Source organism: Microtus ochrogaster, chromosome 16 (assembly GCF_000317375.1).
Source record: "Microtus ochrogaster isolate Prairie Vole_2 chromosome 16, MicOch1.0, whole genome shotgun sequence".
Taxonomy (NCBI): Eukaryota; Metazoa; Chordata; class Mammalia; order Rodentia; family Cricetidae; genus Microtus; species Microtus ochrogaster.
The window spans coordinates 57,708,320-57,726,564 of NC_022018.1; the positions used below are offsets into that span (position 1 = coordinate 57,708,320).

Here is an 18,245-nt window from a genome sequence, read left to right on the forward strand (position 1 = left end):
GGGGGAGGTAGGGGTAAGTCAGGGAGGAGTTGAGGCACAGGCTTGGGGGAGGTAGGGGTAAGTCAGGAAGAGTTGGGGGATAGGCTTAGGGGGAGGTAGGGGTAAGTCAGGGAGGAGTCGAGGCACAGGCTTGGGGGAGGTAGGGGTAAGTCAGGAAGAGTTGGGGGACAGGCTTGGGGGAGGTAGGGGTAAGTCAGGGAGAGTTAGAGGATAGGCGTGGGGTGACTATGATCAAAATGTATTGTGAAAATTCTCAAAGAATTAACAAAATATTTTAAAAATTGACTGTGGAGGTTGCCTACATTCTTTCTAAAGAAACACATTTCTAAAGAATAATACGAAAATAGCAATGATGTACAGGACCTTTGAGTACCACCTTGCTCCTTTCCAAGGTATAAACCTGCAAATTTCTGGGTACCTCACAAGTAAGGCTCTACAGTTATAGTAAAAAACATTTTAGTTCCATTATGCAACTTTGTGACCTACAGTTTTACCTTAGCAGCTATAATGCCATCCCACACATCGCAGGGGCCAGCCTGTGGCCTTGTTGGTGATCATTAGCAACCCTTTCGAATGCACCTTCAGAAGCTGCCAAAATTGTGTGTGCATACCACATGTGCGCGTGTGTGCACATGCGAGGAGCTATTGTAAAGAAAAGCAACTCTTTTGAAAATCTTACACCACACGTGGATGCCTGATATTTGTCTCTTCATTCTCTCTTAAAGCCCAAACTCAAAAATTATGTCACAATCTCTTTTTTAAAAAGTAATTATTAGTATACAAATTATACACAACAATATCGTGCTGATATTTTATACATCTATGATATGCACTTTGATCATGTTTATCTGTCACCCTCTTTTGTTCTTCTGCCACTACTGCTGATCCCCCTCTTCCAAACTAGTCCCTCTTCTACTTTTATGCTTTTTGGGAGGTGGGTGATCCAATGAGCTTAGTTAGGGTTTCTTACAAAAATCTCTTCTAAATAAACTCCAACTCTCCTTCACACTGCCTCCTTCTGAAATTATTTTCTGCAGGGCCCTCAAGAATCCTGGCGTCACCAGAGGGGAGCTCTCTGTAGCCCTCCTCAGGCTTCTTGGAGACAGCAGCCTTAGCTGTGCCACCAACCCACATGAAACCCGTTTCAAACCCGTATGATCAATGTATTAATGTCTCTTTTAAGAGCCTAGCTCACCATGAGAAAGAATGCCGAACTAAAACAGGGCATACTTTTGTGCAGAATACAGGATCCAGGATGGACAGAAAAATTTCAGTATATATATTCCCCAAGTCAGAGGGAGAAAAAAAAAAAAAGGATTCTTCGAAAACAAAACCCTAAACCTACAGAAATGCTCCCAGAACCTCTCCCAAACAAACCCCATCCTTCCAAAGGCAGAAGCCCATTTCTAAGTCACAAATATGTCCATATGTCCACATTCTGTAAGCGCTGTAGACATAGAGTTTGGGGCACCCGTGGGCTACAAATCCCAGGTCCTGGAACCACCCAAACCGACTGGCATGCTCCCATCTCAGACCCAACACGAGGCCCCTGGAACTCACCGTAGGTGAAGTAGGCCACTTCCGGCGGAAGTGAAACGTTGTGCAGCGTCACATCTTGCACATACTGGTCCACGTACAGCTGGGCCTCGCTGGCCTTGAGGAAGGCCATGAACCTGGCGGTGAAGGAAGCCACAAAGATGGACAGCATGCCGAAATCCAGTAGGTTCCACAGGTGCAGCACGTACTCCCGCGGCCCCTCCTCCCAGATTTCCTTGCATTCCGACCAGATCATTCCTGTGGGAGAAAGTCAGGCCCATCTTCAGTTTCCCTGGCAGGCGCCCAGGGAACTAGGTAGTAATGCACATGCACATGTCAGCTGTGTAAGGGGAGCTAGAGACAGACAGATGGAAACCGCCTTCAAAGACAGAGAAGACGGCGATCCTGTCCCTGACCTTCATGGATAAACCGCCTCTGAAAGTGAGGAGAGGGTCCCCATCCACGGTCAGACTTTGTAGGCGGTGTATGAGAGGGAAGGCTGCCGGAAGCCACACTTTAATATGGAGTTGTTATAGATTGGGTCCCCAGTGGTTCTGCCCTGGACACTTGCATGTGCTCCTCCCTTGCTTCTCCCCAGATGGCAGGACAAGCCCACTGACAGCTGCTCATATTACAAAACAGGCCTGTCTGAGGATTCAGCTGCCGAAACCTCCTGGAGTCAGAGATGATGCTGGCAGTGGATGATGGCGGTGGCTCTGTCCTCCAGAGTGTGGCCACCTTGGCTCCAGTCTCACTTCAGAACTCGTGAGAACCAGGAGCTGACTGCCCTCAGTCCTCGGCGACTCTGCCCAGGGACTGTTTAGATCAGCATCCGGTGGTGAAAAAGGCCCGTCAAATAAAAGGAACTGAAATATTTTTCCAAGGCAAAAAGCAGTCTAGAGCAGCTGTCTACAGACGAATCCTGCCTTGTTTGTTGAAGGCTGCACTGGAGCCCCCACCGTGAGAAATGGCCCCACCCCTGCAGGTCTGTTTACAAGGCTTCTCACAGCCCCTGATTGTGTTTCTCTTAACAAAGCCACGTCTCAGCTCACCCTATGAAACCGTGGGCAGCAATTCAGCCTGTCCTAAGTTTCTTAGCACAGAAACATACTTTTATCTGCTTATTTAAAAGTGTTACTAGAAAACCCATTACAGGCTGGGGAAGATGTGGATTTGATTGTTTTTATTTTCTCTTCCCCAAGATTAAAATTAAATGTCATAGTGGAATATGACATTGTCCTCTATGGCATGGCAGGTTACTGCTTGGGAGTCAGCAAACGCTGGGCTCAAGTTTTCGCCTGGCAGTGGGACATTGGGTAAGTCCCTTGATTTTGAGTGTGTTTTGGAGGAACTTCAAACACTAAAAGCTCTATGAATCCGAAATGCAAATTATTTTCATCAGGCCCTGAAAATTACTCCGTGGTCAGCTGTCCTTGTCAGCCTTCCTAGATTTAAATATTAATTGCCTATAAGTAAAAGTAACGTGGGGTGAGAGTTTGAGCAGCAGGAATTGCCTAATGCAAACAGAAGTGTGTGAAATTAAGTACTTCAGTGAGGGAAATTGGGCCTCCTGCTTCCAAGATGCTGGGGTAGTGTATGGTGTTGTGTAGTAGCTGAGCCCAGGTCTTTTGCCCCAGCGTGTCAATCAGAGAAATGTTTGGAGCTCAGGGGCCCAAGGGGTAAAGGATGCTCAGTACTTGAGACCCCTCCAGGCCAAGTTCCCATTACTCAGGAATGCCTGGAGCTCAGAGAACAAGGTCACCAATAATTAAGAAAGGTGCCTGGCAGAGAAGGAAGCTGGAGCTCACCAGGATGCCTCCAGGGAATCTGCACTACAGCTTCAGGGTAATGCCTGCAGTCTATGGAGAGGGGCTCGGTGGAGGGAGGAAAGGCACTCACTCCCAGTCTGGCCTCCATGGCACTCAGCAGGGCTTCCCTTTCAGAGTGTCCTGAGATAGAAACAGGTGCATTTCTTAAATAGTCAGAGGTCCGCTTCTGCTGCTGTACGCCAGAGGTCCACTTCTGCTGCTGTACGCCAGAGGTCCACTTCTGCTGTTGTATGTCAGAGGTCCGCTTCTGCTGCTGTATGCCAGGGTTTCACATGTACCCTTTTCCTGAAGTCAGTTTCTGACCACTGGGCCAGGACGGGTGCTCCAAGAACTCACTGGAAGGAAATAGACCCAGAAGCTCTCTACCCGCCCCTACTAGCCAATGCTGTCTCCATGTTAGGGTTTCATGATTGCTTGGCAGGCAGAAAGATGATACTAATAATTTCCTAAGAATTTATCTGTGTCTCTTTATCTCCCTTTCTTCTGGTTACAGCAGCCAGCAGTTGTTGAGCTTCTTCTAGTTGCCCAGCCCTGAGCTAAGCATTTTACAGATACCAATTGACTTTTCAAAATACGCTGATTGACAGCAACTATAATTATCCCTACTTTCAAGATGTAACTCATGTACAAAGTTGGCAAGTCAGTTGTCCAAAGGCAATCAAGCAGTTCAGACTCCTTGCTGTCTGCTCTGCCACCTCTGCCATGCTCTGCACTAGGCACAAGGTTAGGCTGTGTAGTCAGAAGTCATCCATTGACCAGATGTGGAGGTTCAGGCACCAATCTAAGGCTAAAACCGTAGAGATAATGATAGCTTTGCTATAGATAGCCATCTGCCACAGCAGTACAGCTGCTGTCCTAAAAATTATACAGGGGCCAACTTCTGGAGGCACAGGGCTAAGAGGGCCAACATTGCAGAGCGGGACCAAGTAGAGTGCCCGTGTGCTGTGTCTTTGTAGACGCCGTGGAAGGGTAGATCCGTGGAGGGGTAGATCCATGGAAGGGTGGATCCGTGGAAGGGTGGATCCGTGGAAGAGAGGCTCCTGGACTAAGGAAAAAGAAATTAGCTAGGCAAGGGGAGGGACTGCATTGGATCTCAAGGTTCAAGGGTGAGGAGAGTTTTTTTGTAACCTAATAGACTCTCCCCAGGCTGTGCTGAGAACCGGGGTTTACCCCAAGCCCATGGGCAGTCTCTAAACACCATGAGCAGGGTAGTAATGTGCTTTGACTTGCTAGAAGAAACTTCAGTCATCTGGGGTATCATGTTCGGACTTCCTGGCTAAATACCCAAAGGCTCCATTGAAAGAGTGAATTCATATATAAGAACCAGGCTGGAATTATGGAAACAGGATTGTATGCTTGCCCTCTTGACTAAACATGGAGGTATGATTAGGAGCTCAGGCTCAGATGTGCCCTCAGAGTTTAGAACCCTGGTGGGCGAAGGTGGGGGAGCAGGTGTGAGAGCCTAACGCCAATGAGGGGAGAGCAAAGAGGGGATGAGGCTGGACGGCCAGGGCCGTTACCTGCCTGCAGTCCCAGTCCCATCCCCTTTGCTGCATCTACATGCATTTTGCAGCTATCTTGACATTTGTATCTCATCCATCAATGGAGTTTTCGCCACTGCTCACAAGTGTGGAAGAAAATGGGACCAGAGCCGAGAGGTGGCTCAGCAGGTAGGAGCAGTTGGTGCCATCCACAGAACCCGCAGGGTGGAAGGAGAGAAATGACTCTTGCAAGCTGCCTCTGACCTCCACACGTGTGCATGCCTGTCAGCCTTCACATGTGTGCATGCCTGTCAGCCTTCATACGTGTGCATGCCTGTCAGCCTTCACACGTGTGCATGCCTGTCAGCCTTCACACGTGTGCATGCCTACCTTGCCAGGAAAGAGTGGATTAATAACTCATGAAAAAAAGACAACTAATGGCGGGCTTTTCAGAGACTAGGGAGAGAAAGTCTTCCACAGAAAGATTCCTAGATGGGGAACCCGGATTCGGAGAGTCTTTCTGGTCTTTGTGGCTCTCTAGGACTTCGTAGTTCTCTGAGGGCATCTTTAGAGACATGTTCTTTAATTGACTCTCCTCCAAGCTCTCCAGAACCCCAGAGCCGCTGCTTTGATGTGAAGCCAGGCAGCTGTTGGGTGTCCTCCAGGCTGCTCCATGGTCTGCTCCCTGAAGGCAGTCATCCAGCGGGGGCTGGAGACGGTAGGGCTGTGCCGTGTGACCATTGAAGGAAATCACTGAGGAAGCCAGATCCCTGCCCCCTCATGGAGAGGATGAGTCAGCTGTATGTGGGGTGGCTTCAGGAACGCTGAGTCAGACAGGAGAGGACGGAGACCACACGGTCTGGTCAGCCTTGGTGCTAGGGAGAAGGAGAAGGGACTGGGGGACGAAGAGGACTCAGATTTCTGAGCAGGTTGATTATAAAGGCCTCATTTGAAGAAGACCTGTGGGAATCTGGGGGCCTGAGTCGGTGGCACACTGCTTGCCTAGCATATGTGAGACTCTGTCGTCCATCTCCGGATCCATCTCACAGAAAGACCTGGACAGAGCTAGAACAGCGCAGATCCCCGCAGAAAGAAGAGCCGGGGAAAGGGCTCAGAGGCAGAAACAGACAAGGAGAACAGAGGGACTGACGTAATGAGTGGAGGAAGATGGTGGAGAGAGAGGGGTTGGGGATTGGAGGCCATCGAAGGCTGTTGTAACTGCACTAGCTGCCACTGTGAAGGAGATGGAAAGCCATGAGAAGTTCTGAGGCAGAGTGACGAGACATGATTAGTGTTAAATAGGTCACTATCACTTCTGTGTTGAGGCACGGAAAGGGAAGGGCAGAAGCAGGGGGCCTGGACAAGACCTTTCACTTCTCAGTGGCTAAGACCTCCATATCTGAAGGGAACAGGCTGGGCTTGTTCAAGACCCTAGGTTCCTGTCACTGTTCGAGCTGTGTCTGGTGAGGAGGGAGCGATGGCTTGTGTCTTTGTGTAGCCGGCATGCCCAGCCTTCTACACATCCGGAGTGCAACAGACCAGAGATTTGGGCATCTCTGTTGGCAGTCAGTAAAAGGCGTTCTTAGCCGTGTGGGAGCAGAAGTCCAAGGCCCTCAGCAGGGATAATGCTACTTCATACTCTGCTGTATTTGAGCAGAGACGGGCTTGGATGCTGAATCTCAAGGCATGTCAGCGCAAAGAACCTTCTGTAGATGATGGTCAGATCTTTCAAAGTCATTACTTTTGCAACAATTAAAGAGCTCCAGAAGGTATTTAGGGCAAGATCACAGTAGTAATACTCATTGTTGTTTTCCTGATATCTGGCTGCCTAATGCATGAGAAAATACCTAACATTTAATGGACCTGCTGAGAAAAAGTGGTGGCTAGAAAATGCCAGGCAAGACCATCAGCGCCTCCAGCACCGTATCAGCCACACCGTGTGCTCAGCCAAGACCACCAGCACCTCCATCACTGTATCAGCCACACCGTGTGCTCAGCCAAGACCACCAGCACCTCCACCACTGTATCAGCCACACCGTGTGCTCTGCCAAGTCAACACCATCAGCACCTCCAGCACCGTATCAGCCACACCGTGTGCTCTGTGCCCAGTCAACACCATCAGCGCCTCCAGCACCGTATCAGCCACACCATGTGCTCAGCCAAGACCACCAGCACCTCCAGCACCGTATCAGCCACACCGTGTGCTCTGCCCAGACAACACCATCAGCACCTTTAATACCGTATCAGCCACACCGTGTACTCCGTGCCCTCAGCTGGACCTGGGCTCCTGGACATGGACACTAGATTATACTTCCTGCCACCTCCTCAGGAGCTTTGCTTCCAGATGCCCCAACCTCAGGATGCAGCATCCCGCGATCTGTCAGCAACACTTTCTGGCTCACTACTCTCTGCATTTCCTTTTCTTCCCAGTGTTGACACTGCTGTGGCCTCTGGCTTGATCCTTAGTTTATCTGTCCACTTTCACAATCAGAGTGATACCATAATTTGCTTAAATACATTGCCATGCTCAATTTGTTTCCAGCCCCCAGCTTCTCCAGAGTTCAGACGGACACACCCGTTTCGTACTTAACATCTTCTCTTCAGTCTGATATACTCTGGTTTCTCTCCAGATGGTATAAGTCTTTGCCCTTTGAAGAAAATCTGTAGTGTATATCTCAAAGTGGAGTCTGCATCCCCTCCGCCCCGCCATGCTCCACCCTGGTCTTTCCCATCCTACTGAATGACTTTCTTTGATACCATTTTGAAAACTATAACAGTAGAAATTGTTCCCGATGGTTCTCCTTTTCTCACCTCTCACAGGTAATTCAGCAGTAAATATTGATTTTACCCTCAAAGCGTGACCTGTTCTCACTAACCATCTGATGTCCAACTCCTATAGGGGCTTTGTAACTGGACCCTGTTCAGCTCTTGTCCTACAACCACCCATTCTTAACACAGCACTCTTGGGGGAACTGAAGCTTTAGAATGTCACCTCTGTTAAAAGCTGCACAGGCTCCACCCCTATTGCCATCGCCTCTCTTCTCCCTGAAATCCTTGTTTGGAACTTAGCCTGTTTGCTGATTCTTGGCTTTAGGCCACTCCACCCCTTCTGTCCCAGATGCTTTCAGCCTCCCACAGGGAGCAGGGAGCTCTCAGGCTGCTCAGCTCTTCCGTGGAATCTGAAGACCTGAAGGGAGAGAGGAGTCTACTTGCCTCCCTCTTAAAGAACACTGATTGCGGATTACATGTAGGGAGACATAAAGGAATTATTTCCTTTTGATCTCGCATCCTGAGTCTCTCTCTGTCTCTCCCCAACTGTCTCCCTATTCCCCTTTCTCCCTCTCCCCCTTTCTCCCTCTGTAGCTCATGATGGCTTCAGATTGGTGAGTCTCCTGCCTCAGCCTCCAGAGATACAAAGATTACAAGTATGCACTCCCATGCCTGGCCTCTTTAGCTTTGACCAAGGTTTCTGGTTCTCTTTTAGAAGATGTGTCTTGGTTTTTTTCTGTTCCCAGAAGTTGAGTAAAATGAAGAATCGTTTGCAGAAATCAGAAAGAGGCAGCACAGGCATGCGGCCCCTGGGGAAAGGGAAGCCACTGGGAAGGCCAGCTTTCTTTCTGGGAGCCCATCCCCCCTCTGCAGTGGAGGGAGTTGAGAGTGTAGGCACAGGAACAGGGAGGGGCTGAAGAGGCAGAGGCAATCAGATGTCACCTGGCAGAGCTCCAGAGGAAAGGGTACTCTGCAAGCCCCAAAGCAAACCTGACTCTGGCTGTTTAAGTAGAGTCCGTGGCTGAGTTCCAAGCCATGAACATATGGGCTGGAATTCCACATCCAATAGCCAGAGAGCTGACATGGGTGGAGAGATGAGCTGTAACCACCAAGAACTGAAAGGCCTTGCTGACACTTGAAGCCTGCAGTAAGGACCGCAGAAGTGAGCCTCTCCAGCCATAAACAAATAGTCTTATGGTAAAGTTCCTGTGCTACACTCCTAGGACACCTGAAGAATGACCCAAGCTGATAGGCAATAGCTTAAGCCCCATCCGCATAAAAGCTCTCTAGAAGGAAGACCATGCAGTTGACGATGGCTTGTCCCTGCCAAAGCTCAGGTTGAGGCTCGATGCCCAGTGTGCCAGAGCTGGGAGGTTAGGCACAGCAGGGGGTGTTGGGCACGGGCGTGAGTTAATGTCTTCCTCCTGTTAGTGACTTCTTGCTCCTGTGAATGAATGATGAAGGTTCTTGTCAAGGGGATCTCATGGGGTGATTTGCCTCCAGTATCTTCTTTCCCACATTAGGGTTCAAGGTCAGTCTTACTTGCGCCCCCTTTTGTTGCACCCTGTTTTGTATTGAAGCAAGGTCAAGGAGCATCCAGTCACGCACTTGGCTTCCTCCCACATTCCACCCTGAGGTTCTGTCCAATGCAGCTGCCCTGTGTTAGGTACTCCCTCCGCAACAAGAGCCAAAGGAACCCTCTTTGCTTTATGGATTACCCAGCCTTAGTTTTTCTATTATAGCAACAGAAACGGACTCAGGCAATAAAACTCAGCTGTTCAACACAATATGTGAAGTACTACGGATAAACCTTGATAAATACCAGTTTCTAAGAGAAAGAGCAGTCTGTGGAAATTACACGGAAATGACAGTCAAGACTTAAAAGGTATCATAAAGATATACAATATATTCAAAAAATATAAACACATTGGGGAAGGAAATAGACAATATAATGATATAAAAAGAATTGAGAGTTATAAAAATATGAATTTCACAAATTGAAGTCTACCTGAAATGAAAACAGTTCATTTGGATTAAAATTCACAGGCATGGTAAACAAGTCAGCAATATGAAGCAGAGAAGGCATGGGATCAAAGAGAAGAAGCAAGACTTCACTGTTCTGTCATAGTCTACACAGCCCTGGCTGGTATGCAACTCACTCTGTAGACCAGGCTGGCCCTGAGCTCAGAGATCCGCCTGCCTCTGCCCAAGTCCTGGGATTAAGGCGTGCACCACGATACCTGGCAACAACACCTTTCTTTCTTTCATTCTTCCTTTCTTTCTTTCTTTCCTTTTTTTAACAGTTGAAATATTTATGCTCCCTGATCTTGCTTCAAAATAACAGAGGTGAAGGAAAAGGGGACGCGAGCAAGGTTGGCCATGAACCCTAATGATGGGAGGCTCATCTGGTTCATCTCTTGAGTTTCGTATTTTTTTAAATTAACTGTAATAAACATTTTGCAATTTTCCCCTTTAGTAAGAAAGTGAAGTCTTTATTATGCATTAAACTTGGCAAGAAAGAGGTCACTGTGAGTGGGCTTTTATCTTCTCCAACACGTCTGAGATGTGCAAGTCCTTAAACTCAGTTCTGCTTTGATAACCGTGAGGGAAATCAGGCTGTGTAAGTTGGAGGCCTACTGGCTGGAGCTGCGTCTCTCCCAGGCTGTGTAAGTCAGAGAAGAGGCCTACTGGGTGGAGCTGCGTCTCTCCCAGGCTGTGTAAGTCAGAGAAGAAGCCTACTGGGTGGAAGTGTGTCTCTCCCTGGCTGTGTAAGTCAAAGGTCTGCTGGCTGGAACTGCATCTCTCCCAGGCTGTGTAAGTCAGAGAAGAGGCCTACTGGGTGGAGCTGCGTCTCTCCCAGGCTGTGTAAGTCGGAGAAGAGGGCTACTGGCTGGAGGTGTGTCTCTCCCTGGCTGCGTAAGTCAGAGGCCTGCTGGCTGGAGATGCAGCTCTCCTGCTTCTCTAATGCTCTGACTTCTAGGATGAGCCGTAGGAGGCCTCAGGAGGAAGTCATGGCTCAGGAGGCTTAGCATTAACTGTATTTGTTTAAAGGAAGAGATCTTGTACTCACTGCAGTCTGGGGTACAGGTAGAAAAATGGGGTGAGTACAGAACTTGCACTGTAAACACATTTTTACTCAAACTGTAGAATGTTCCTTTACTTTTGTGAATTTATGTCTCTGTGATTGGTTTAATGAAGCCAACTGGCCAATAGCTGGACAGGATAAGGTTTGAAGGAGAGACAAACAGAATGCTGGGAAGAAGGGCAGAGTCAGAAGGGGTAGTGAGCAGACACAGAGAAGCATGCTGTACTGAGAAAAGTTACCAAATCACATGACAAGTTGTAGATAAAATTATGGACTAATTGAAAATGTAAGAGTTAGCTAGTAATAAGCCTGAGCTACTGGCTGAGCATTTATAATTAATATTAATCCTCTGTGGTTACTTGAGAGAGGCTTGTGGGACAGAAACTTGTGCCTACAATAAACTCAGTGTGTGAATATATGAAAGTACCTACTGTTAAAATGTTTGACTTTTTTAAAACCCAGGATGTCCAATGGAGACCTGGACTAGATTCTGAACTGTAAAAGGCCATAACCTAACAACCCATACTAGGCTTCAGTGTCTCTTTTCAGAGTTAGGGTCAATGACTCCACGATGAAGCCACAGGCTTGTCAGCTGGTCACATGACCCTGAGAAGCATGGCATGCTGTTCTGACTGCCCTAAGTCAAAACATCCTCCTTTGTGATTCATGTAGGGTCCATGTTTCCAGTTGATCTCAGCTTGGGCACCCATTATGCTCTCTGGAAATTCAACTCTTGTGAATTTTTTGGGCTACATGTCAGTACAGGCCATGTGTTGCAGAAGTTTTACATATCTGTTCATGATTTTGCTGTTTGATGGCATAAACACTTTGATCCTGAATATTTTTTTAAAAAGGTTTAATTATTTTATTATGTATACAGTGTTCTGCCTGCACGTATGGCTGCAGGCCACAAGAGGGCACCAGATCTCATTATAGATTGTTGTGAGCCATCATGTGGTTGCTGGGAATTGAACCCAGGTCCTCTGGAAGAGCAGCCAGTGCTCTTAACCACTGAGCCATCTCTCCAGCCCTGAATACATTTTTGACTTAATACTTACAAACATGGTGACAATTATACAAATATTAAACTTTGCCATCAAAGCAAAATCTGGGTGAATGCTGTTGAACCAATTTAATGGATCAACTCTTGCTACTACATAAATTTATTTTACATAAATTTATTTCAGTTATCTTTAAACTTTCACTTTACTAGAAAAAGGCCCATTAAATTTGAATCTTTGCAATATGAAGCTGTCCATTTATTAAAGTTTTGCTTATTATATTATTGATAATAGCTTCAGCACATTTTCAATATTTCCCTTGAGACATTTCCCCTCCTGTTATCTATCTGCAGGTTTTAGTGTTAGAAATTAAATTAACAGCAATTTTCTACATTCAAATTAGCCATTTATTGTCCAGACAAACCTTGACAGCATAAAATATCACCACAGATAGGAATCTTACAACCTTTTTAGCGCACTAATTTAAACAAATAATGCATGCTACTCTCTGTATTGATTAGGCTATTTTTTTTTCATAATGGCATAAGCTAGTGTCTTCTGGGAAGAGGGAACCTTCATTTCCCAGGCAAAGCCACCTTATAATCACAATCAGTACACTGTATGGAAGAGTACCTAGTGGGTACCCCCCAAACATTTCCTTTCAAAATTGGGGTTTCTGTGCCTCTTGTACACCTCTTGACTTTTGCGTTGGCCGGTGCATCAGCCCAGAGTGTGCACAGCAGAAGGGGAGTCTAGAAGGCGTTGTCAGTCAGGAGCGAAAGAGGTGGCTTACCTAAGACCCACTTCATGATGAGCATCTCCGTCCAGGAGAACTGTGTGGTTTTCACTCTGAAGATCTGTTTGGGGTAGTCTGTGAAGGTCTCATTGGGCAGGGTCTTAACCCCCTCAAAGCGGTCAGATGCGTTCACGACCAACAGTCCCAGGAAGATGGTAAATGACACGGCGTGGGCTACAAACTTCATGAAGGGGCTCCTCAGGGTTCGTCCTAGCTGGAGACAGAGTGTGCACAGGACAGGTCAGGTGGGCATGGTTCTCTGTGACACATTGCTTTACTGCACAAAACCACACATTAACCAGAGAATCTCCCATCTTGGGCAGAAGCCAGAAGGGACACAGGCATTGTCTCTTGTACTTACACATGAGTGGCTGTTTAACTAGATCTAAGTTCTACTGACTTCCAAGGTTTTTTTTTTTTCTTCCTATTTATAGGTCTCGGGGAGGGTCCAAGGGAGTAGAGCACACAGACACATAATCAAGTTACGTCTGTTGGCCTAGGTCCCCTCAGCCTCATGGGTGTGATTTTACATCCTTCAAACCTGAGAAAACAGTGCTAAACAGAACTACAACTTAAAAGTGCATGTTGTTTTGTACATTTGCCTGGGCTGCAGGCTCAGATAGTTCACTTTCCATCTTTCTTGTATGCTGATAAATTTACTTAGAACCACATGGTTCCTGCTGAGGCTTTAGTTACACTTCCAAGAAATTTGATGCACCTTGATATGTGGATTTTTTTGTTGTTGTTTTTCTTACTTTTGATTCATTTTCTACTCAGGGATTATTTGCTTTGCAATCTCATGGGACTTTTTTTTTTTGTTTTCTTGCTTGCTTGAAAAACATTCTAGGGCAGAGAAGTAGAGTCAGCGTTTTAAGGCTAGCTGATGCTCCGCAGGGAGAGCCTGCCTGTCTCAGCAGACATGGAGCTCTGTAGGGAGATCCTGTCTCAGCAGACATCTGTAATTTTACAGCAGCATTTACAGAACGCAGGCTTTATGCCACCTCTCAAACCTCACTGGTTTCTCCTTGGGGCCCAATAATTGGTGTGATTATTTCCAGTGCATCTGGAATGACCTGGAATTCACCTTCCTGGGGAGCAAGCATTGGGAGCACCTTCTCTGTCTAATGACCTCCAGCTAAAGTTCTTTGTCCTGATGAGATCACACACATCCCCACCTTCATCTCTCTCACCAAGTCTGACCCTTCCCCCAGGCATTGGCTGCCCAGCTTCTCCAGTGTGGATTCAGTTAGGACCAGTGACTGACGCTCTGACTTTCACACGCTCTCTCACTTAGGAGTCCTGGAGCAGATGTCACCTGGGAGACTGAGTACTGGCCTGACCAACGCTGGACATTCGTCTACTGCAGGGTCTCTATGGTAAGATCCCAATTACTGCTGTGGTCAGCATACTATTTGTGTGTTAGCTGGCTTGATGATGTTCTTCTAGTATGTGCCACCTAGTAACTACCCCTAGTCATCAGTGTAACATGAGTTATAATTACTCTGATGTCATAGAGAACACTGATAGGAATTTTATACAAGGCTGAGTTTTATCTTTCTAAAATAGTCATGACTGAGGTTCAGACGTTAGGCGTCCTTGACCATGGAGAAAGTCACTGGTGCCCACATGTTTATTTCCTTAAGACACGCTGGGAACAACTTCATAAACCTTCATAAAGAGAGTTCATCTGACAATCACAGGTTCCCACACTCCTTACACATAGCATTTCTATACTTGAAGCTCATATATGTATGTATGTGTGTATGTATGCATGTATCTATATAATATCTATGCTTATTGACTGGTATTTTTGACAAGAGGCAAATATACTAATTTGATACTGCAGAGTAGAAGGATAAACAAAGTATCTCACATGACTCCAAAAGAATCAAGACATATCTGAATTAAATACTGGGATCGAATTTGAATTTTTCAACATTTAGAATACTGCCATCTTGGAGCCTCATTTTGCAACCTTTTGACCTTGGGCTTTTTCTGTGCCCACGGGCCACCCTCCAGCGGCCATCACACTGTGTCTTGTCACTGTCTGAGTTTTCATAACAGCAAGGGAAGCTGGAGGCTCTGGCAGAGGAGCGGACATGGACTACCAGATCCGTGTCTCCCAGAAAGCCCATCAAAGAAAGATGGAGACACTTTGAGAAGGACACAGCTCTTAAAAGATGGCTGGCAAGTTTCCCTGTGGGCTCTCTCTGGGGTCTCCCACTGATGGGCCCTGTGAGAATGTGGCGGGGCAGACCGTTTCCGTCTCCCTGACTCTCACTATTGTGTGACTAGACCGGAGCGTCTCTGCAATCCCTGCTGTAGGAGATTTATCTTCTTTTTGTTATCTTTTCAGGGCATTATTATCTGCTAGCCCAAGATGAGCCTGTAAAAAACGATTATGCTTCCTGCAAAATGCAACAAAAACCTCTGACAGTGCCTCCCACTGATTTGGAAGGCTACCCTGGTCTCAGTTTTCACTTGTGGTCGATAGGGAGGGAGTGCGAGGTTAGGAATTGATAGTTCTTCTGCACTTGAAAGCATTCTATGGGTAAACCGGAGGCAGATGAGACCAAGTCATTTCAGTGGCTCTTCTTCCTTCTTTCCTCCCTTCTTCCTCCTCCTACTCCATCCTCTCTCTCCTCCTCCCACCTCTTTTTCCTTTCCCTGCTTCTTCCTCTCCCTCAACTCTCTCTTTTGAGACAGGTTGGCCTCAACCTCATGGCAGTCTCCTGCCTCAGGAGCTGCAATTAGAAGGTTATCCCCACTGCACTCAGTGTGTGTGTGTGTTTGTGTGCATGTGTGTTTGAGTGTTTGTGTGTGTTTGAGTGTTTGTGTGTGTTTGAGTGTATTTGTGTGTTTAAGTGTGTGTTTGAGTGTTTGTGTGTGTTTTTGTGTGCATGTGTGTTTGAGTGTTTGTGTGTGTGTGTTTGAGTGTTTGTGTGTGTGTTTGTGGCTGTGTGTGTGACTGAAATTTCCTATTTTACCTACAACGATAATTTCTGAAACAGATTGCCCAGGGGAAGAACTGCTTCCCACAAGCCTACTTGATGAGCCGAGAAAAGGCAAAAGCCCACTTAGTAAGATTTCCCAGCTCTGTAATTGTCAGAGCCGAGTCAAGGTACAGCTGCTGCTGGGGCTTTGGAAGGTGTGGGTCACAGCCTACCCTACCTGCAGTCTGAAAATGTGTTGAAGCAGCTCAGCCACTGCTTCGGCCCTGTGAGCGGAGAGCACAGCCGTCACTGTGAGTCTCTGCTGGGATTTTGGAGGTCGAGGCAGGATGATCATGAATTTGAGAGCAGTTTCAGGTTAGCCCTGGGAGGAGATACTCTCTTAAAGAAAAGAATCTGGGCAACTTACAAACAACCTGCAACCCCATCTCCTTCTGCCTTCTATGGGGACCTGTACCCACATGGTGTCATTTTCATGAACAGACACATCAACACATGTGAAAGCAATTTAAAAGCAACAAAATCTAAAAACAAAAAGCCTGACCCAGGCCTCAGGTATCTTCCTTTTATGGCAGTAGATTTATTTTAGAGTGTGAAATTGGGGTGTTTTCATATTACAGTGGGAGACCACACCTGATTTAGGGGCAGACAAAACACTCGGTGAGGGGGGCTTTTACGGCAGGGTTTCTAATGAGGGGAAAGGGAACAGCTGGTGTTTGGCCTGTGGTAGTTGATTTCTTTTTTTCTAGAAAATTCTAGTCAGCTCTAAATATCTGAGTCAAGTCTATTTCAAGTTTAGCCAGCAACTAAGATGTGTACAGTAGGCACCATGGTCGGCACACGGCTGTCACTGGAGCTGTGTGTACATGTGGCCATTGCAGTGACTATGGGCAAATCTCTTGACCTGTATACACTCAGTTTCAATCACAATGCCATGCATTTGTGGCAATTAAATTGATTAGTGTCTCAGTTTCTTCTATAAAATGGGATTGAAAAGATAAAATCGTCCTGTGGTTAGGGTAAGCAATGACTGATGTAACAGACACGAAATAGCACCTCCTCAGTAGAGAGTTCTTGACCGAGGTCACTGAGGGCAAGGGAACCCCCCCCCCCCCACCCAGTGCGGAGCCTAAGAAACTTGACTGACTCTTTTAGAAAAATATCTTTAGATTTATTTATTCTATACAGATGACCTTTTTCCTATGTGTATGTCTGTGCATCATGGGAGCCCGATGCTCCCCGAGGTCAGAAGACTGTGTTGACTCCCCTGGGACCTGAGCTGCCATGCGGATGCGGGGACCTAAACCCCGGTCCTCTCCATAGCAACAAGTGCTTGCCCCACTGCACCATCGCTCCTGCTCCGGCTGAGCCTTGACGAGCTTGTCTGCAATGGTTCACGGAGGACCCATGCAGGGTCTTCGTGTGTGCTGTGAACCTGTTTGGAGTGGACACTAGAGGGGATAAAGACAAAACAGCCCCCAAGAGTTGGCCCTTCCCTTCAGGGCTACTGATTTCCTAGTGGGGAGGCATGGGTTAAAATGATGGTAAAAGCTAAATAAGAAGGGACAGTGCGGGGGTCAGAGTGTGTCTGCAGTGGGGGGACTTGCCTCTGACACATCCTAGTCCTGTCCCAGCAGGGTGCCTGCTGCTGGCCTACCTCTTTTTTTTAAAAAATATTTATTTATTTATTATGTATACAATATTCTGTCTGTGTGTATGCCTGCAGGCCAGAAGTGGGCACCAGACCCCATTACAGATGGTTGTGAGCCACCATGTGGTTGCTGGGAATTGAACTCAGGACCTTTGGAAGAGCAGGCAATGCTCTTAACCACTAAGCCATCTCTCCAGCCTCTGGCCTAGCTCTTGGGACTCTGTGGCAGAAATATTGGCAGTGGAAGAGGAACACTGGTCAGCTGACACAAATGTTCCTTCCATTGCTGTGACAGAAAACTGCTGTGTGATTTTCTGTAGTGGAGGGAGGCTTGCTTTCTAGTAGAGATGAATGTGGGGGAGTCTGTTCTCTTGTGGTTGGCGCCTGGGCAGTGTGGAGTGGGGACTTCTGCTTCTAACCACAAACTTGGTCCAGCAAAGCCGAGATCCTTCAGATCTGCTGACTCACCCGCCCTGTCCTCCCTAGATGCCTGTTTGGGGCGGGGGAGGGGAGTGCCTACAAGCACTTGGGTATTCTGAACAGGAGCTGTGCAGCAGGCTTTAGACTGCACACTGCAAGGGCATCCCGGTGGGTCTGGGAAATGTTTATAGTTTTCCCCGTCCGATTGCTGGGACTACTTTTGTCAATAACTGAGCAGTGATGGTAACAGAGGAAGTAGCTCCTCCCGGCTCTCCTTCACCTAGACTTGTGCCTCCCCGTACACTGCCCTGGTGCTGACTCTGATCCTTCCTGCTGATGAGACGCTGCCTGAGGTCTCAACAGGTGTTCAGCCTAGCTTAGGACTCGAAGAGGACCGGAAACTGGTTAATCAGCAGTGAAGGCCCTTTGCACAGGAGCCCTAGGAATGAATGACTGAACTCAAGCCGACCTTTTCAGGAGCTCACTGGCCTTCCTGGCCCATACCCGTGTTGGTGACGACAGTGAGGAACGATGAACAAAGTCTCTAGTAATTTTTTCTCGATCCTGGAAAGCCTGCCCCTTACCCATGTCTGCACTCGCCTTCGCCTGCACATGCCTGTCACTTGCTCATGCTCGTCAGGTGACAAATTAGCAAGCTGAACTGCTATTGATACACCTGGCTGCATCATCTCTTTACTGAACTGATATTGATAAACCTGGCTGTCT

General features: G+C 47.3%; 1 protein-coding gene across 3 annotated transcripts in view; it reads right to left on the reverse strand.

Moving 5' to 3' along the window:
* The window catches only part of Trpc7 (transient receptor potential cation channel subfamily C member 7), a 117,761-nt gene that overhangs the window by 30,281 nt on the left and 69,235 nt on the right, over nucleotides 1–18,245 (reverse strand). For all 3 annotated transcript variants that reach the window (XM_026783124.1, XM_026783123.1, XM_005355274.3), the window contains 2 exons: nucleotides 12,495–12,711; nucleotides 1,561–1,794 (listed from right to left, as the gene is read on the reverse strand). In XM_026783124.1, coding sequence (XP_026638925.1) covers nucleotides 1,561–1,794; nucleotides 12,495–12,711 — 451 coding nt within the window. The remainder of the gene's footprint in view (nucleotides 1–1,560; nucleotides 1,795–12,494; nucleotides 12,712–18,245) is intronic.